This window comes from Hemiscyllium ocellatum, chromosome 11, assembly GCF_020745735.1.
Source record: "Hemiscyllium ocellatum isolate sHemOce1 chromosome 11, sHemOce1.pat.X.cur, whole genome shotgun sequence".
NCBI lineage: Eukaryota > Metazoa > Chordata > Chondrichthyes > Orectolobiformes > Hemiscylliidae > Hemiscyllium > Hemiscyllium ocellatum.
The window spans coordinates 17251850-17273050 of record NC_083411.1 but is presented as its reverse complement, the minus strand read 5'-3'; the positions used below and the strand labels follow the sequence as shown (position 1 = coordinate 17273050).

Here is a 21201-nt window from a genome sequence, read left to right as displayed (position 1 = left end):
TCAAACATTAACTTTTGCTTCACTCTTCCCAGATGCTGCCAGCGCTTCTATGTATTTCCAGCTCTTTGTTTTTGTATCTACCAGCATCCCATCACTAAATGTCCTTGAGAAAAGGACAGTGAGTGACCTTCCTGAATGCAATGGAGTGACATGAGGGTCATTTCCATCTCCAAAGGGATGGATTCCTTATATTAGCATTTTATTCCAGATTTATGTTAATTATCTGAATTTGCATTCCTCAATTGCTATGATGAGATTTTGACACACACTTTTGGATCATAGAATCATTGAATCCCTACCGCACAGAAGCATGCCATTCAGTCCATCAAACCCACCCAGATCCTAACTCTGTACGTACTATGGCTAAACCACCTAGCCTGCACATTTCTGGACACTATGGGGCAATTTAGCATGGCTAATCCACTTAACCTGCATATCTTTGGACTGAGAGAAGAAACCAGAGACCAGACCCCTGGGTTATGAGTCCTGTAATACGACACACCCACAATGTTTAGACATCAATAAGTATGATATTTAGATAAATAATTAGGTAGCCAAATGAACATTTTCATTACCCCCAAAATAGAGACACATTTTATCTTGAGCAACACAAATTTAATTAACTATTTCTTGAAAAATAAATACTAATTGGAATATTCTGTGCTGCTCATTTACTTATTTTCATATAACAAACTGAAATGGCTGGTGTAGCAAGAACCTTAAAGATATCTTCTATTTTTGTACCTTCATTACTGTCAACCACTCTGCTCAAACTTACTTATTCCCCTCCACCTGACATTTTGTTCTATATTTTTGGTGATATATTTAAAAAATAAGGGACAGAGCACTTAGGCAATCAGGGGTGAGAAGTTAAATTAACATTGCCAGCAATGCTCACAACCAAAGAACAAAAGCACAAATCCCAAAATTGTGTGATTCTTTTTAAAAGTTGTGTCTGGAGGTGGCGTCACTGGCAAAGCAGAAATTGTTACCTACACCTTGAGCCAACCTTAGTGGGATGACACTGGGCTTTTCTGACAAGGTCATCATGTGATCCCCATCCTGAAATACTTTTGAACGGAATGGCTTGCTCTGCCATTTTAGACAGCAAGAAACAACCCAATTATTTTCAGATTGGGTAAGGATGACAAACTTCCTTCTCCGCTGGGCATTAATGAACCGATGTGTTTGGATGACTGTTGATATTAAGTTTGTGATCATCCCTGAGACTAGCTTTCACTTGCAGATTTTCAGGGTTTAGTGTCAAATTTTGAGGTTCTACTGATCTAAGAAATGTGATGCTCATCACATTTCTGAGTGCACTATTACATTGTTTTCCCACGCATTCATCATTTGTGACCCCAAAATGATTGGCAAGTGAACATTGCAAATTTTACCAAGATAAACAAAGCAATAACAATTACAGACTCTTATACTCTCAATTCCCAGTCACTTTTTTGGTCTCTACAAAACTATGCTTCTAAGTAAATAATATTAGCAGTGGAGGGGATTTTCATTTCAAACCATGTGGTATTGTGAATCAGTATACTTTGAGACAGCTAAAATTTCATTATGCAATAGCTTAGTTATTTAATTCAAGTCTATTAAAACATGTATTATAGAAAGCCTTACTTTCAAAAATGACACTTCACAATAATTTCCACAATGATTTGGCTGCACTTTTCTGCTAAAAGAAGAGGCTGATCCTTTCTTTAAACCCTCTCCCGATCAGTGAGAGCCATGCAGCTTAAAGAAATCATGGACGGCAAATACATGGGAACATTGGCACCTACAAGTTCCCTCCAAGCCACTCACCATCCAGACTTGGGAATATATCGCTGTCCCTTCAGCATCAAAAATCTGGGTCAAGATCTTGAAAATCATTCCCCAATAACACTGTGGGTGTCCCTAGAGTAAACAAACCTCAGTAGTACAAGGAGCCATTCACTTTCTCAACAGCAACTAAAGATGGACAATAAATCCTGGCCAGCAGCAACATGCAGATTCCCATTTGTGAACAATAAAAGTAAACATTTTAGTGAGAATAACGGATAGGACACAGTGACCACTTATTTGTAAACAAGCGAGTCCTCTTTAATAAATCACAGTTACATTTTTTGTTTAAGAGTACGATTTACAACAATGTTTGGTTTATTTATGTATATATTCAGAAAGTGCAGTAATACAATATCTGAAAGTTGACATCTCTAGTCCCAATGTGTTCAATTAAAATTTAGTCACTCAGCACACTGTTGAATTTAAATAAGTGACTTGTACTTATATAGGACCTTGTGTGTGTTCAGGATATCTCAATGCGAATTACAACCAATTCATTCATTTTGAAATATAATCCCAGCTGAGGGAAATGCAGGAATCAACTTGTGCATAGTAATAAGTTAATGTTCTTGTCAGCTCTTCACTGTATTGCTGGTTGTAGGTCTCAGGCACTACTTTGCTCTTTTGAAAAAGCATCAAGAAACCTTTTGTGTCCATCGAAGAGCCAGACAGGATCTCATTCAACATTGCATATATCAGACAGCACCTCTGATAAGGCAGCACTCCCTAAGTAACTGCAGTAGCACCAGTCTGGATAATGTGCTCAAATCCATGGACTGAGGTATGAATCCAGGAGGCAAGTGATCTATCATTGAACTAAACTGAAACTTAAAATAGGCTAAGGAATACATTTGAAAAGTACACTTACAAGTTCAAATGTTGAAGTACACCCAAATACCTTTAAAATATTACACATAAAATTGCAGTCAATAAGTTCAAAGTTTCTGAATATTGTGGATCCTGGGAATCTGAAGCAAACATAGAATGCGGCAGAAACTCTGCAGAACTGACAAGTTTCTCCAGACGTTGAGTTTCTTCAGTATTCTTGGTATTTGTGGCAAAATACCTGACGCTTGATAAAAGGTTCTGACCAGCAGACAATATTCAATTTCCAGGACTGACAATACATAACAGAGGAACACATCTCTCCTAAAATGTTAATCCACTTGAAATATTCTATTTATACCATAAGACATAGAAGCTGAAGTAGGCCATTCAGCCCATTGAGTCTGCTCTGTTGTTCAATGAAATCACGGCTAACCTAATAATCCTCAATAAAAACTGTTCTGAGGAAGGGTCACCATACCCGAAACATTAACTCTGATCTCTATTCACAGATGCTGCCAGACCTGTTGAGCTTTTCCAGCCACTTCTGCTTTTGTTTCTAATAATTCTCAACTTTACTTTCCTGCATTTTCCCTTTGATTCCCTTATTTATTAAAAAAGTCTCTATCTCAGTCTTGAATATAATTAATGATCCAGCCTCAATAACTGTCTGCAGTAAAGAATCCCACAGATTCATCACCCTTAAAGAAATACCTCCTCAGCTATGTCTTAAACAGGCAATCTCTTACTTTGAGAATGGCCTCTCATTCTAGACTCTTATACTGAGGGAACCAATCTTCCCTCAGCCCCCTAAGAAGTTGTTTGTTTCAATAAGGTTACTTCTCTCTCTTCTAAATTCCAATGGGTACAAGCCTGACTTACTCAACCTCTCAAGAAAAGCTCTGCGTAGCAGACATTGACCAAGTGAACCCGCTCTGCATTGTCTTCAATGCCAATATATTTTTCCTTAGATATGGGGACCAAACTATTCACAATATTCTAGGCGTAGTCAATTTAGTACCTTTTAGTGACCTCCCTATTTTTGTGTTCCATTCCCTTTGAATGAAAGGCTCACATCCCATTTACCTTCCTAATTACCTACTGAACTTAGATGCTAGCTTTTTGTGATTGATGCACAATGACCCCCTTCTGACATGCCCTCATTATCTCCAGATTTATTCTGTGTTGCAGTGTAGCTACTGCTCGGAGGCCCATAGATTACTCCCACCAACGTCTTCTTCCTCTTATTTATTATCTCCACACATTTACATCTTTCAATGCAAGATCATCTCTTGCTATCATATTTATTCCATCCCACGCTTACAAAGCTATCCCATCATCTATACCTTCCTGTCTTTCCTTTCAAACAGTCACATGGCCCTGAATATTTAGTTCCTGGTTGATCTCCTAGCATAATCATATCTCCATTGTGGCTATAAGATCATACCCATTACCTCTATCTATGCTGCTGGTTCATTTATTTTGTTCTAAATGTGATGTCCATTCAAATTTTGTCTTTTTACCATTCTGTCCCCCTTTAACTCTATTAGCTGCTGAATTTCTATTTTTGTGTACGCTATCCCTTCCTGCCCCAGTCTAGTGATCTACTAACTCCAACGATTCTAAACATGGAGCTCCTCATACATCATCTATAGGAATCAAATTCTATAAAATTTTGTTGACTCTTAAAAATAAACTAAGGATTATGAATCTGTTCACAAAAAATATACTTCAATACAGTGCTTGTAAAGGAGTAAAATGTCTCAGAAAAACATTAAGTACAGGAAGCAAATCAATGAAATTACATTCTGATTTACAACTTTGGTCAAAGACATAGTGACATTGGATCAGACACATGTCTCCATGAAGAGACATTTTCAGCGCATCAAAAGAAATTTCCACAGAGTAACAATCAGAGGCAGACGGTATTCTTTGTACACATGGTGGAAAGGAGTGGTTCAGAATGTTCTTAGATTAGATTACCTACAGTGTGGAAACAGGCCCTTCAGCCCAAAACATCCACACTGACCCTCCGAAGAGCAATTCACCCCCTCTGATTAATGCACCTAACACTATGGGTAATTTAACATGGCCAATTCACCTGACCTGCACATCTTTGGACTGCGGGAGGAAAACAGAGCACCCAGAGGAAACTCATACAGACACGGGGAGAATGTGCAAACTCCATACAGACAGTCGCCCGAGGCTGGAATTGAACCTAGGACCCTGGTGCTGTGAGGCAGCAGTGCTAACCACTGAGCCACCATGCTGCTTAACTGACTTGAAAACATGCCTTAGAAATAACTCAATACTTTGTGTAAACACTATGTTTAAAGTGTTTGTGGATTGTCTGCCAATGTAGAGCAAACAGTACTAAGTCACAAGTGGTCATTAATCCTGAAGTATTAAAAAAAACCTGGAAGATACATGTTTCAATATCTGGCACAGAAGTGGATTCATTGATGAATAAGCATTGCCAATCCTACCAGCATGGAAAGCATTTCATGGACTTGTGTAGTATCCCTATCTCTGAGCCAGGAGGCCTGGGCTCAAGTAGCACCTGCTCCAGAGCTGTGTTCTAATATCCATAAACAGATTGATTAGAAAATATCTATAAAACATTTCATTGTCATTTCATTGTCAAGCGGTCAAATGAGTTGGGGGGAACCTCTGTAGTCTGCAGAAGAACAGCATCCCCCTAACATTTTCAATTGTTTATGAATATCATCATTTGTTTCAAGGCAATTTTTTTTTTCCAATTTGGTTGCTCTCACAGTGGTTTATCATTTAGCTCATTGTCATTTAATCTTCTCGAACAAGGTATCACATCAGGTTTCCAAGACTCCTTTGCCCCAGTTGTGATTTCAGACAACAAAAACTTCAGCATGTTCTGTGTAAAAACAAATGAGGAAAACTATCTGATTAACTAACATCCTTACGGCAGAATGAATGAATGTCCCCTTATTTAACTGAAGCATTCTAATTAAAAGTATCTTAACAAAGAGTGTTCCCCAGGACTGACAAACATTTGTAAACAAGACCCAGTATTCAAAGCAACTTCATAAGACTTTTCTAGAAATAAGAGTGGAAGAAATGTTAAGGCAGTGCAATTAATAAATGCACCTCCAGGTTAACCTATCGCACCCAGGCCAAGATAAAACTAAAACCAAATGTGCAGGGTTATGGGAGAAAAAGCAAGAGTTTGACACAAAGTCAAAATGCTCAGAAAGCCACTGCAGACATGATGGGCCATAATAATTCTGTCATTTTACATTTTCCAGCCTAAATGTAGGGCGACGAGATCAATGGTGACTGACTCATCATCCCCATTTGCCAAAGCAATCAGCTTGTTAACAGCCAGCCAGCGAGGAACTCAGCAAATTCATTTCCTTTGCCTGTCACCAACCCACACAGCCTCAGACATACTGCATGACATGCGCTTTTCCTGTTACATGGGTAAAATGCTACTGGTAGGATAAGGCTCGGTGACCATTAATAACAGGGAGAGCTGGGAGCATAGTGATAATGTCACTGGACTGGTAATCCATAAACCCTGGCTAATGCTCTGGGAAAATAGGTACAAATGCCACCATGGCAGATTGTGAAACTTGAATTCAATAAAAAAACAAGTCTGGTGACTGGGAACAACCCACCTAGTTCACTAATGTGCTTTAGGAAAGGAAACTGCCTTGTATCCTAGTCTGGCCTACGTGCAACTCCAGACCCACAGCAATGTAGTTGACTCTTAACCGTCCCCTGGGCCATTAGAGATGGACAATAAATGCTACATCAGATGTATGGATGAATAAAAAAAAAAACAAATTGGCTATTGGCTATTTAAGAGCCTCAATACTTGCAAGGGCTTGGGGATGGGCAGGGTGACAGCTCTAGTGGGAGCATCAACGCCCTCACTGAAAGTTTCAGACAAATCAGGACGAGAAGATAGGCCGCCCACTGGATTTTATGAGTTCCTTTTCCCAACCTTCAAATCCTCTGGAAGGGGAGTATATATTCCAGCCCTCTGTGTTGTAAAAGACCTTATAAACCATTTTGTGGTACTTACATATACAAGTCTCTTATTAGTTTCCACATCTTGAAATATGGGTAACAAACGTTGCACAATTTCTTTAAAAGGAAAAAAAGCTGAAGGCATTTTTAAATCTGAAATTAAACAAAAAAGGTCAGTTTTTACTTGCTATCTTAAAGTTTATAAGAACAAAAGGTCACAGACATCAAATCTTCTTTTTTGATTAAGATAATATGAAAATCACTTTCTCCATGTATTATAACCCATGAAAACACTTTAGCAACTGAATGGACACAGTCAAGGCCACACAATAAGTCTATTGCTGAGAGGGAGCCGTGTAAATAAATAGTAAAGTGTACTGTAAATTGACAGTGTGGGCTGAATCTTATTCCTCAATAAATGCTAGACTTTAAAAATCATTCACCTGGATGGCAGAACCTGAATACAGCTTCTGCTGTGTGTGGAAGCTTCTCATTTTGTACTCATCAGCAATACTGATAACTCCAATGGCAACACCTCAGCCAGAGATAACTTGCTAACCAATCAGCAACCTTTTCTCCTGTAGTATAAATTACCGTGATTGTTTGAAATTGAGCATTCTTGCTAGACCTTCAAATTCCCAAAATTTACTCCAATCCACGACCAGTTGACCCATTTTCATGTTTAACAACGATGGGACAACAAGTGGGGAGCCAACTCATCTCTAAGAGATGGTTTTGTCAATTAATTGTTTTAATGAGACAGGCAACCTCTGATTTAAGACTTGCTGGCAGGCTCCTCAGGGAATGACAGGGTGGTACGGTAGTTCAGTGGGACCTCACAGCACCAGGGACCCAGGGTTCAATTCCAGCCTTGGGGGACAATCTATGTGAAGTTTGTGCATTCTCCCTATGTCTGCGTGGGTTTCCTCCGGGTGCTCCAGTTTCCTCCCACAGTCCAAAGATGTGCAGATTAGGTGAATTGGCCATGCTAAATTGCCCATAGTGTTCAGGGATGTGTAGGTTTGGTGTATTAGTCAGGGTAAATGTAAAGTAATAGGGTAGGGGAATGTGTCTTGATGGGATACTCTTCGGAGGGTCGGTGTGGACTTGTTGGGCCAAATGGCCTGTTTCCATACTGTAGGGATTCTATAATTCTATGAAATGAGACAGTTGAAGGGGGGCATCGACAACTTTAGGGTGTAGGCAAATGCTTTCCCACAGTCCCTCAAGGCCCCACCATAAATGTCCTCACCCCCACAACCACCTAAGATTAGGAACTGAACTACTGAACCTGCAGGGGGAAGTGGACTAAACTCTACCCCTTAGCCCTTTCCTCTCACCAACACCACCACTCCTATCCTGTCAGGACTTGGTCCGGTGTATCTGGAAACAATGCTGCAGTTAGAGTCTTCCGAAACAGCTAAACTCTCCATCAAGCAAATATTTGCCTTTGCAGTGGTCAAAATGCAGATTTATGTCACGTAAAAGGTAAACACCATAGTCCCAGAGGACCATAGGGCTGCTCTCTCAGTAGAGACAGTGAGATGACTGGTGGAGAGATTAACCTGAGGGAAGGGGGGGGGGGGGGTGGTCACTGCGCCTCAGGTGAGGGGAGAGGTTGAGAAGATGGGATCTTCATGGTGACCTCAGCTGACTTGATCCCACACAGTTGGCATTATTTTGCAGTTGCAAACCATCCATCCAGCCAACTGAGCTAACCCTATTCAATCACCTGGTACTATTTTAAAGGTATTTTCTGTATGGTCTTGCTATCACAGGTATTTTACCAGTAGGTGGTACTTTTGGCAAGAGGGTGGTTGCAAAAACGGTTCTGATAAATGGGGACACTGCAAGGTTGGGAATTTTGTCTGACTTCAGAGAATTGTTCTTTCCCACTAATAAGACTTGTTCATTGGCAACATCCAACACTCTGGGCAACAGCCAGCAAATTCTCTCCAAGCTACCCTAACTAATGGATCTCAGCACTAAACCTTCAGGAGAATGGATCTTGATCATGCTGAGCGAGATTGCAATTCTTGCACCCATTTGTAGCTGGTTAGACCAAATGGGCTGTTTGCAAATGTTATGTAATGATAGCATGCTCACAGCGCAGAACTAAATAGGAATTCAATATGCCCACATTCCCCTTATGGTTGGGAGACCTCTGTCCCACCTGTTTGAGCTGCATTTATACTTGGACTGCAGAAATAAAAATCCAATGTTCTTTGCTACTTAGTTTCCAGGTTAGTAGAAAAAAAAGTAGTATCATTGAGACTTTTAATTCTAGCCCATCAGAACAGCCAGGCAGCTCATTTATTCACTGCCTGAAAGGACTAGCTGGCGATAAATTGATCAGCTTTATAATAACACACTGGAGAGCACAAGTTTTGCTTTCTCTCAACGTTCAGCTCTCTGTGTACTTTCAATCCTTCCTATTATTTGTCACCTGATGAATAAGCAGCGCTCTGAAAGCTTATTCTTCCAAATAAACCTGTTGCACAACAAACTAGTGTTGTGTGAATTTTAACTTAAAAGTATTCAACAGCTCCACCTCACCACTTTCTGGTGCAGAGAATTCCAAAGGCGCACAACTCTTAGAGAAATAAAGATTATCATCTCTGTCCTAAAATGATGACCCCTAATTTTAAAAACAGTGCTCTCTAGTTCTGGGTTGACCAACAAGAGGAAATTCTCTTCCCACATCCACCAAGTCATAATCAGTGCAGGAGACAACCAAACAAGAGGAGAATCTGAAGCCATGATTTGATTTAATAGCAAGATCGGTCTAATCTTCGTATAATATTCAAGAATCACCTCTCCTGGTCAAGATTAGATTGTGTATAGGAACATTTAAGTAAAGTTTACAGGGAATAAAAGGCATGAAAATACAATTCAGAGTTACAAACATTTACCTGAAACTTTCTCCTGTAGTAGTTCCTCAGCTCTTTCTTTAGCAGAGGTTTTCTCTTCAAGGGATCTTTCTGGAGGTGGCCCCGCAGGTTTTCCATTGGGCCACAATGTCTCTCTGAGACAGTCCACATACAGAATCATCTGTTCCTTACTGAAGAACTGGTCCAGCCTTTTCTGAATATATCTACAAAGGAAACATAATTGATGCATCGAAAAGTGAGTAAGAGGCCAGAGCTAAAACTAGATCATCAATATAGTTTAATCAACAAAAGAACAGACACATTGGATGACTATATAGAGGACATTTTTCCAGTTTTCATATATGTGCAGGGGTTTACATATTTTGAAACTTTTAACTAGCTTTTGTCCTTACATTAAATTGTTTTTAGGATTCAGAGATTAAATCTGCTCTATTTTAGAGCTTCCACACATTGGGAAACAGATAATTTTGCATAACCAGGGTACTGAAGTGCAACAACTTAACATAAACCTTGTATTTACATTTAAACTACACTACTCAAATTCCCAATGTATCTTTCTTAAAAAGTCAAAAATATTGATTTTATTTTAAAACCAAACACACTTTTTTTTTTAGTTTGAACAAATTAAAAACATTTAAGTTCAATTATTTCAATTATTGAAGGAATTTCTATGCACATTGATGTTATGTTAAAATAGATTCAAGAACTGCTTCTTCTCCGTTGTTCTGAATGGACCTCTCAAATTTTAAATTTAATGTTGATCTCACTCTTTGTGCACCTTCTGTACAGGTGTAACATTATATTTCTTGTTCTTGCACTTTGTATGGTATGATCTGCCTGTATGGTACGCAAAACAAAACTTTTCACTGTACCTTGGTACATGAAAATAATAAATCAAATCAAAAAATTTAAGTTAGTCAAATACAAACCATCAATATTAGAATAGATCTTCATTTTCAATACTTCAACTTCTTTTGGTATGGAATTCAAATTGTCAATTCACTTTTATAGGACAATCTACTTCTATTTGAAAACAGAATTAGTTAGATAAATTTCAAAGTCAAAAGCAATTTTGCATTTTCCAAAGCCATAGCTTGAACTTATTCTTCTGCAACTTAATGTAAAAAAAAAATGTGCCTTTGATTTCCCTTTCTGCTTGTTCAGAAGTTGTGGTTTCCCATAACTCACATCATTCAAAGATTTGCAAACACAAACATCACGGGCCATAAGCTGCTGTCAAAATAGCCACAAAGCTAATAACCTTTGCTGATATTTATAGGGCCTGTGCTACACACTATGGAAAGATACACGATGAAACAGGGAAACCCAGAATTAATGTCCAAGATGCTTTCTTCCATCATTAGTTTTTCAAAAATGGCATCTTGCGCTATGCCACACCGAATGATATAATCTCGCATTTTTGTACAAAGTAACATCATAGAAGGCTTTAGCTGGTCTGAAGTGACGGTAAGAGCCTCTTTTGGAGTCAATTAAAATTCATACATATTTAATTATGTCAAGAATGGCTGTCAGAAATCCTAAAACAGGTCTGAATTTTGGTTTCTGCCAATGAAGATCTCACATTGAAATTAACAATTGTTTCTCAGTCTTCTGGTTTTAATTGTTAGGAATTGGAAAAGTATGAAATTCTGACATATTTAAAAACGTTTTTCTTTCTGTGCTTATTTTCAGGCTTAATCAAACGTCCTTTTCCTCTCTATTTTCCCTTTGTTCCTGACAATATTGAATTCACGCTTTTCTCAGCGCCCAGGTTGTTAACTTGATATTCCTACAATCTGATTGTGGCACAGTGGTAGTGTCCCTATCTCCAGGCCATGAAGGTCTGGATTCAAGCTGCGCTGGCTCAAGAGATGTGTTGTAACATTCCTGAATAGGCTGATTAAAAATATCTATAACCTGATTGCTTAAGAGGATACAATTACATACCTAGCTCACTCAGGTCCCAGATGTCTAGTTTCCAAGATTGCCACATCATCAACTTGTACCTTCAGCTATTGTGATAAAATATCACTGTAATGAACAGGTAAGTGAATGTGGAATTAATATTGGATGCCTTCCTAGCAAACCAGGCACTACCCATTGTAACTCTGGTACACACAACATACAGGTCCAGTCAGACGCTAGATTTTACATAGAAACAGGCCATGTTCATGCTTTTGTTTCTGTTCCATGTAAATCTCTTGCTTCCTTCATCTACCCCATCAATCACACTGGGACTTGACCTTCTGACCAGTCATAGCATGGTTCACGATGGGTACCAGCTATAATGTGGCTTCCTCTTAATACCAGCTCAATAAGCAACCATCCTAGCCTTAACTTCTCTGCCTTCAGCTAAAAGTGTCATGATTTGGAGGTGCCGGTGTTGAACTGGCTTGGACAAGGTCAAAACTCACACGCCAACTTGAAGCAACTGTAGGAGCAGTGCTCCGAAAGCTAGTGTTTTCAAATAAACCTGTTGAACAAAACCTGATGTAATGTGACTTTTTGACCTTCAGTTAAAATGGAAGCTGGAGTAACGACACTGATGAGGGATGGTAAACAATGGGAGGTAAATTAAGTAAACTACTTGCTAATTAATAAGAAGCAGGGATGAGCTGTTTGTAGGTTAAGATTGTCCTGCTCTCCAGAATGCAGTCAAATTTGCATTTATGATGTCAGTGCTGACAGAACCTACCATTAGCCAATGTTTTAAATTGTGAAATTATAAGCCACTTACTTCCTTTTGCATGTCCGGACAAAATTTAATGCAACTCTCAGAAATAATTTGTTGAGAAAATAATCATCTGTAACAAAAAGATACATATACCACTAAAATGACAGTTGTACATTATAGACAGGATGATAACATGAAGCGTATTTAATTATAAAATTGTACAAAACCAATTGCACAAACAAAACACTTTGAAACAGTTAAGAATTTAGTCTTAATCCCAGTTATTCTGCAAAAGTCTTTCAAGCTTTTCTTTTTCAAGTAAATATCCATTTCTCATCTGTAGTTACTGATGTATCTCCTGCCACCACCCCTTAAGGCAGTGCATTCCACACCAAATATTGCCGGAAACTTTTTTTCCTGTCTTAAACAAATTAACAAGGTTCATGTGTCATATATAACTAAAACGAATGCGGGGTAATGGAGATTCACAGATTCATGATCCTTTCAATGAAGTAATTTCATTTCTGTTTTAAATCTGCCATCCCTTATCCTAAAACTATGACCTGTCATTCTAGATTGTCTATAGAGGAAACAGCCTTTCCATGTCTACATTGTTAATCCCCTTTAGCATCTTACACACTCCAATTAGATCTCCTTTCAGTTTGCTAAACTCCAGGGAGTATAGGCCTAAACTGCTCAATCTCTTTTCATGACGCAAACTCTGGAATCAATCTAGAGAATCTCCTCAGAACTGCCTCCAACGTAACTACATCCCTCTGCAAATAAGGAGACCATAATTGTGCTCTCACTAGTAACATTTCCCTACATTTAAACTCTACTCCTTTAGCAATAAATACTGAAATTCTATTTGCTTTCCCATTACCTGTTCTACCTAAACACTAGTTTCCTATGATTCATGCTCAAAGACACCCAGGTCCCTCTGCATTGAAGAACTCTGAACTTTCTCTCCATTTAGATGGGAAGTTGCCTTTCTACTCCTAGGACCAAAATGGATAACCTAACACTTACTCAATCACCTAAGCAATCCATATTTATTTATTACATCCTTATTTCCTCATTGCAACTTACTTCCTCACATATTTTAGTGTCATCTCTGAATTCAGCCATAGTAGTTTCCATTCCCACATCTAAGTTTTGAGTATAGATTATAAATAGTTGGGGCAAAAGGACTGACTCCTGTGGCATCCTGCCTACCAGAAAAAGACACATTTATTTCCACTCTCTGCTTCCTGTTGGTTAGCCAATCCTCTATCCAAGTTAATAACTATCCCTAAGCCTATGTGACACCACCTTTTGTGTGGTGCCTTATCAAATGCCTTCTGGAAGTCCAGATTTACTACATCTACTAGAATCCTCAATTCCTATATTGTTTGTTACATCTTCAAAGAATGCTAGCAAATTAGTCAAATACAATGTATTCTTTATAAATCCACTGACTCTGATGAATTGCATTCTGACTTTTGAAACATCTTGTCATTACTTCCTTTACAACGTACAGTTCTGGTCACCGCATTACAGGAAGGATGTGGACGCTTTGGAAAGGGTTCAGAGGTGATTTACTAGGATATTGCCCGGTGTGGAGGGAAGGTCTTCCAAGGAAAGGCTGAGGGACTTGAGGCTGTTTTTGTTAGAGAGAAGAAGGTTGAGAGGTGACTTAATTGATATAATAAGATAATCAGAGGGTTAGATATGTTGGACAGTGGGTGTCTTTTTCCTCTGATGGCAATGGCTAGCTTTAAGTTGAGGGGTGATAGATATAGGACAGAGTAGTAGGGGCATGGAATGCACTGCCTGCAATAGTAGTAGACTTGCCAGCTTTAAGAGCATTTAAATGGTCTTTGGATAGGCATATGATGAGAATGGAATAGCGCAGGCTAGACGGGCTTCAGATTGGTTCCACGGGTCAAAGTGCCTGTACTGCACTGTAATGTTCTATGTTCTAGCAGATTCCAACAAATTCCTAATGATGCATTTTAAGCTAACTGGTCTGTAATTTCCTACTTTCTGCCTCCCTCCCATTTTGAATAAGTGTGTTTTAGTAGCCTTTTTCCAATCCACTATAACCTTGCCTGCGTCCAGGGAATTTTGGAATATCATAACCAATGCAATCATCTTCACAGCTGCCAGTTCCTTTACAACCATGGGATTTGGGCCATCAGGCTGTGGGGATTTATCTGCTTTCAGTCCCAATAGTTTGCTTAATACTTTTTCTCAAGCGATGACGATTGTTCTAAGTTTCTCCTGTTTTATAACCTTACATTACATTGTAAAATTAGGATAGTCTTAGTGTCCTCCACGACAAAAGTTGAAGCAAAATATTCAATTAGAGACCCTGTCATTTCTGTGTTCTCCATTATTAGCTCTCCAACTCAGTTCTAGGGACCAACATTTACTTTTGCTACTCTCTTCCATTTTATATATTTACAGAAACTTTTGTCATCCGTTTCCATATTTTGTGCTGAGTTTTTTTCACATTTTCCCCTTTCTGTATGAATTTTTTTGGTGGCCCTTTATTGATCTTTAAACTCTTCCAATATTGTACGCCATAGTTTTTGACTTTACATCATCTGTAACTTCCTTGCTTAGCCATGGATGCTTTCTTTCCCTCTTACAGTATTTCTTCCTTTCTGGGAAATATTTTAGTTGGGAGCAATTGAATATCTCTTCAAATACCTGCCACTGCTCATCAACTGCCCTATCTTTAGATTTCCCTTCCAGTCCCACTATGACCAGATCTGTCCTCATGCCTAGGTAATTACCTTGTGTAACTCCAGAACGCTAGTTTGGGATTCCAGTTTCTCACCCTCCAACTGAATTTGAATGATCACTCTTTCCTAAGGCTTTTTTACTATGAGATCATTAATTTATCTGCACCTCATTACACAACATCATTTCGAGAATAGCAATTTCCCTGATTCTTTCTTGGAGCAATATGTTCTGGAAACAATCTCTAATACGTTCCAGAACTCTCCCTCGAGTCTACCCTAGCAATTTGATTAATCTGATCTATATGCATGTTAAAATCACTAATGATTTTTGCTGTACCTTTCTGGCAGTATTTCCTAGTTTATACTGTGCCCACTGTGGAACTACTGTTTAGCTACCTATAGATTACTCCCACTGGGGACTTCTTTCCCTTGCTATTTCTTATTTTGACTCAGACTGATTCTATGTCTTGATCTCCAGTGCTGACATCATTTCTCACTATAGCACCGACATCATCCTTTACTAACAAAGCTACACTGCCTCCTTTTCTGTACTGCCTATCCTTCTGAAACACTGAGAATCCTTAGACATTCAATTCCCAAACCTGGTCTCCCTGCAATCATGTCTCTATAACCGTACCAGATCACATCCATTTGTCTTATAGATTGGAGAAGTTTGAACATTCAGGACAGACTATATAGGCTCAGGCTAATTTCTCTGGAAGAGGACAGAGAAGTGAAAGCGAATTATGAAACATAATGGCAGACAGAGGGTGATTCAGGTCTCAAGTAGTCTGCCTGGAAGTGTTGCAAAAGTAGATTCAGCTGAGGCAGTCAAGATGGTATTAGATTATTTTTAAATAGGGTTTGGCCAGGAGACTGGCACCAAGTTACAATGTTCATTGGAGAGCTGGTGCAGACACAGTGAACCGCAGGTTAGGTGAATTGGCCACGCTAAATTGCCCGTAGTGTTAGGTTCAGGGGTGAATGGGTCTGGGTGGGTGCGCTTCGGCGGGTCGGTGTGGACTTGTTGGGCCGAAGGGCCTGTTTCCACACTGTGAGTAATCTAGCCGTAACAATTCTGTCATTCGGTAATGTTTTCACTGCAGGGCAATCCACAAGTAGAACAAGGTAAATAATTAACTAATAAACATTCATGAGAACCTCTTTATCAAGAGAATGGTTATAAGATGGAACTTGTTATTAAAAGGAGCAGTTAAGCTAAATACTATAGATGTATTTAAGGGGAAGTTAGATAAATACATGAGGGAGAAGGGACTAGCAGGATATCTTGATAGGATTAGATAAATAGAATAGGTGGAGGCTGATGTGAATCTGTCATGTGAAACGTGAAACATGAAACTTATCACAGCAGAGCCACAAACATTTCATTTGGCAATCTTAATTAATATACAATGTTGATTGTATATTAATTGTGTGTGTAATCATATTCAAGCAGAGGGCATTAACTGGGACTCAGTTGTACATTTATAAGTAGGAGCAGGAGAGCTCTTGTGGTGCAAATGTAGTGTTCCTACCTCTGGGCCAGAAGGTCCAGGTTGAAGTGCCATCTGCCCCAGAGGTGTGTCATAACATTTCTGGAAACATTGACTTGAAAGAGGAGCAGACTGAAACTGTGTTAAGTATGTAAAGCCTAAGCTCCAGTTCCAACAGTCGACTAAAATGCAGGCTCAGTTTAACTGCGATAAGTTCCTAATTTGCTCCTGTTGGAGTGAAAGGACAGGGAGAAGGAGTAGCTTTGGTCCAATGTCAACCAGAATCATCAAAGACCCATCCCATCCCAGAAATACTCTATTCCATCAGTCAGAAGATATAAAAATTTTATACAGATTCAAGAACAGCTTCTTCGCTCCTGTTGTTAGACTTCTGAATGGGCCTCTCAAATTTTAAATTTAATGTTGATCTTGATCTCTGTGCACATTCTCTGCTGCTGTAACATTCCTTGCTGTGTTCTATCACCCTAATGCACTTTGTATGGCATGATCGGTCTGTAGTGCAGGCAAAATAGAACTTTTCACTGTACCTAGGTATGCCTGACAATAATAATTCAAATCAAATGCCTCATCTGAAAGATGTCTTTTAGTCGTGTCTGATGTAAACCAATAACACAAAGGTACCAAGTGGCCAATCTGCATCAGTGTCTGAGGAGTCAATGATGAGAAATGCAATAATAACAATTTTGTCTTTATAGGAGTTCACTTGACCAAGAGCATCCAAACCTTGGCAAAAGCATGCTCAACCACATCAACCTATTAACTTTTAATTAAATGTAGGCATGTAGAACCTACAAAGATAAAATTACACAGATAAATATGCCCACAGAAAACAGCGTTACTGAAAAAGTCAGTTCTCAGAGTGAAACCTAACTTTATAGATTGTAAGTTTTTTTTCTTGCAGCTTGGTCACTGTGGTTGTCAGACAGTGAACATATTCAACTGAGGCTGGCAATGTTCTTTAAACAAAAGAACATAACTTTATTAAACCAAATGTAATTCATCTGTACAAACCATTTAGAAAGATCTTAATGGAAATATTAAAAATAATCAGAAAGGGAAACAGAAGTTGCTGTAAAAGCTCAGTAGGTCTGGCAGCAGCTGTGAAGAGAAATCAGAGTTAACGTTTTGGATTTAGTGACCCAGAACCTGAGTTCTGAGAAAGGGTCACTGGACCTGAAACATTAGCTCGGATTTCTCTTCAAAGCTACTGCCAGACCTGCTGAGCTTTTCCAGCAACAGCTTCATGTGTTTCTGATTTACAGCATCCGCAGTTCTTTTGGTTTTTATTTAGTATTAGGAATAATGATTCAAACCCTTTTCCTAGCAATATCCTTTATCGTCACGCAATCCCAGTGAGATATCACTCCTATCTTTAATTTTGTACTCAAATAATTCCCTTCTATTCTTCTCCTGGGACTGCTTAAGAATTCTTTTCAGCTCTAATAGTTTGGACATGTCCTTCTAATTCTGACAGTTTGGGGATTTATACCACCTAAAATTCAGCTGATATAACTCCTCTTAACTCAACTTACTATTGGTCCCTGAACTCATTCTATATCATAAAGCTTAATTTAGTAAACTTTCAGTAATCAACTCCACAGAAACGGACTGAATATTTAATTTGGTCACATATTTTTTTAAAATCATTACTTCACTGCTTAAAATGGCTTTCTGAACTTTTCTTTTAAAAAAAAGGCCAATCACCTTCAGAACTAAATTCACATTTCCTTCATTTTCAGGGTGCCTGCAGAGTGGAGAGATAAATGAGAGAGGGATGGGGATGGGGAGAAAGTAGCATAGAGTACAATAGGTGAATGGGGGTGGAGATGAAGGTGATATGTCAGAGAGGAGGGTGGAGTGGATAGGTGGAAAGGAAGATAGGCAGGTAGGACAGGTCATGAGGGCGGTGCTGAGCTGGAAGGTTGGAGCTGAGGTAAGGCAGGGGAAGGGGAAATGTGGAAACTGGTGAAATCCACATTGATGCCATGGGGTTTAGATTAGATTACTTACAGTGTGGAAACAGGCCCTTCGGCCCAACAAGTCCACACTGACCCGCCGAAGCGCAAACCACCCATACCCCTACACCCACCCCTTACCTAACACTACGGGCAATTTAGCATGGCCAATTCACGTGACCTGCACATCTTTGGACTGTGGGAGGAAACCGGAGCACCCGAAGGAAACCCACGCAGACACGGGGAGAACGTGCAAACTCCACAGTCAGTCGCCTGAGTCGGGAATTGAACCCGGGTCTCAGGCGCTGTGAGGCAGCAGTGCTAACCACTGTGCCACCGTGCCACCCACTATTGAAGTGTTGAAGTGTTCCGAGGCGGAAGATGAGGTGCTCTTCCTCCAGGCATCGGGTGGTGAGGGAGCGGCGGTGGAGGAGGCCCAGGACCTCCATGTCCTTGGCAGAGTGAGAGGGGGAGTTGAAATGTGGGGCCACAGGGCGGTGGGGTTATTGGTGCGGCTGTCCCAGAGATGGCCCCTAAAGCGCTCTACTAGGAGGCGTCCAGTCTCCCCAATGTAGAGGAGACCGCATCGGGAGCAACGGATACAATAAATGATATTGGTGGATGCGCAGGTAAAACTTTGATGGATGTGGAAGGCTCCTTTGGGGCCTTGGATGGATGTGAGGGAGGAGGTGTGGGCGCAGGTTTTGCAATTCCAGTGGTGGCAGGGGAGGGTGCCAGGATGGGAGGGTGGGTTGTTGGGGGACGTGGACCTGACCAGGTAGACCTCCTCAAGTTGAGGTTCTGCTGCTTGGATTGATTGGAAGTGGAAGGGTGAGATTACAGAATCTATCATATAATCCTAGCACGATGTGCTCTTCACAACAAGAGCAGCCGAAGTGGCGATATGATGGATGCTGGTGAGCTGAGAGGGCTGGAGCAATTTTCCAAATAGGAAGATGAAGTTACGAAGCAGGAAGAACTTAGCTTTCTGCATATTATTAGAGAGCAATGTCAGATGCTGCAAGCTGGACAGGACTAATCAGTACCCGTTTTGGTAGATGTGGGCCGAGTGTGGTGACCACTCATTGATTGTGTGACTGGGCCTAAATTGTGCAACTCCCTTCCAAAGGGATTTATCTACAGCACAGGGACTGCAGCAGTTCAAAGTAGCAATCCACCACCACTTTCTCAAGGGCACTAGGCTCAGGCAATAAACACTGGCACAACCAGTGATGCCCCCATTGTTCAAAGAACATTTTTTTTTCATAAAATTCTGGGCAAGAGTGACCATTGGGAAAACAGAAGCAGTGACTTAGAGAGGGTTTTAAGATGGAATGGTTCTAAGGACAGGTTACCTGTGTGGCTTGGTGCTTGAAGGTTGATCAATATAAGAACGTGCAGTTATGTGTACAGACAAATATTAGCCACGCCACCTAGGTGCCCTGATAAGTATTGGCTTGTGGCTGCTATCCCATTAAATGAATGGAAACTCTGGAGTGTCAGTGCCTAACCTAGGGGTCAAAGATGGTTCCTGCGTTAGGCATCCTGCGATATCTTAGCAGTATCCACCTATAGAGATTGGGGGAATCGGGCTAGCATTGCTCATGTTGCCGGGGTTGGAGGATGTGTGTGATAGGGAATGGCTGAATAGGCTGGGGCTATTTTACCTGGAATGTCGGAGGCTGAGGAGTGACGTTATAGAGGTTTATTAAATCACAAGGGGCATGAATTAGGTAAATAGACAGGACCTGTTCCCTGGGTTGGGCGAGTCCAGAACTAGACCACATAGATTTAGGGTGAGAGGGAAAAAATTTAAAAGGGACCTAGGGGGCAACTTTTTCATGCAGAGGGTGGTGCGTGAATGGAATGAGCTGTCAGAGGACGTGCTGGAGGCTGGTACAATTACAACATTTACAAGGCATCTGGATGGGTTTATGTATAGGAAGGGTTTAAAGGGATATGGGCCAAGTGCTGGCAAATGGGACTAGATTGGGTTGGGATATCCGGTCGGCATGGATGAGTTGGACCAAGGGTCTGTTTCCATGTTGTACATCTCTATGACTTTATAACTCTATAAGGAGTACCAATATGGAGATAATGAAGTGAATGTGGAATGATAAACTCAAGAAATCTCAGTAGACGTTGCAGAAAGGTCAAAAATGACAAAAATGCCACTGAGCCAGTTTCTGGTAAGGCTGAGCCCGTAATTACCACACTGCCTTCAGTCGATTCTGTTCTATTGCAGAAAGATATGAAACAGAACCACAGAGCTATGTTCTTATTTATGAACCTCATCAAAACAGTCAGGTTAAATGGAGTCTAAACAAAAGATGCACTCAGTATAAAGAGTGTGTGTGGGAAAATCCATTGCCTCATGTCAAAATATTAACGTAAAGCTGCTTCAAAAAAGGAAAATAAAAGTTCACCTGTACAAAACAATTCTTCCAAGAGCTTCTGAACCTCGTTTGTGAGGCATTCTGTCCGTTCTGAAGTTTGTGGAATCTTTCCCCAAGATAGTCCATTTATCCTCTTCCTGCTGGAAATGCTGACTCTACCTGCAACTTTCTTTTTAGAAGTACCTGACAGCAATCTGAAGCCACAATCTGATTCAGAGTCTTCACTAAGTATTTCGGAAGGTAGTGATTCTACGGACTTATGGTTCGGAATCTCTGTGTTTTCTGGATCTGTTTCCAAAGGCTCATCTTCACCCACATCAGTGTTACATGGGTCTTCTGAAGTACCACTTCCTGTACAAATCACCTATGGTAT

The 21201-nt window shown here is 40.1% G+C and overlaps 1 protein-coding gene across 2 annotated transcripts in view; it reads right to left on the bottom strand.

The window, feature by feature from the left end:
• Positions 1-2120: 2120 nt before the first annotated feature.
• Positions 2121-21201, bottom strand: part of si:rp71-46j2.7 (sorting nexin-25) — a 67635-nt gene continuing 48554 nt past the window's right edge. For both annotated transcript variants that reach the window (XM_060832429.1, XM_060832431.1), the window contains exons 12-16: positions 20859-21192; positions 12298-12364; positions 9582-9763; positions 6725-6822; positions 2121-5551 (exon numbers count right to left, since the gene is read on the bottom strand). In XM_060832429.1, coding sequence (XP_060688412.1) covers positions 5432-5551; positions 6725-6822; positions 9582-9763; positions 12298-12364; positions 20859-21192 — 801 coding nt within the window. In that variant the 3' untranslated portion in view covers positions 2121-5431. The remainder of the gene's footprint in view (positions 5552-6724; positions 6823-9581; positions 9764-12297; positions 12365-20858; positions 21193-21201) is intronic.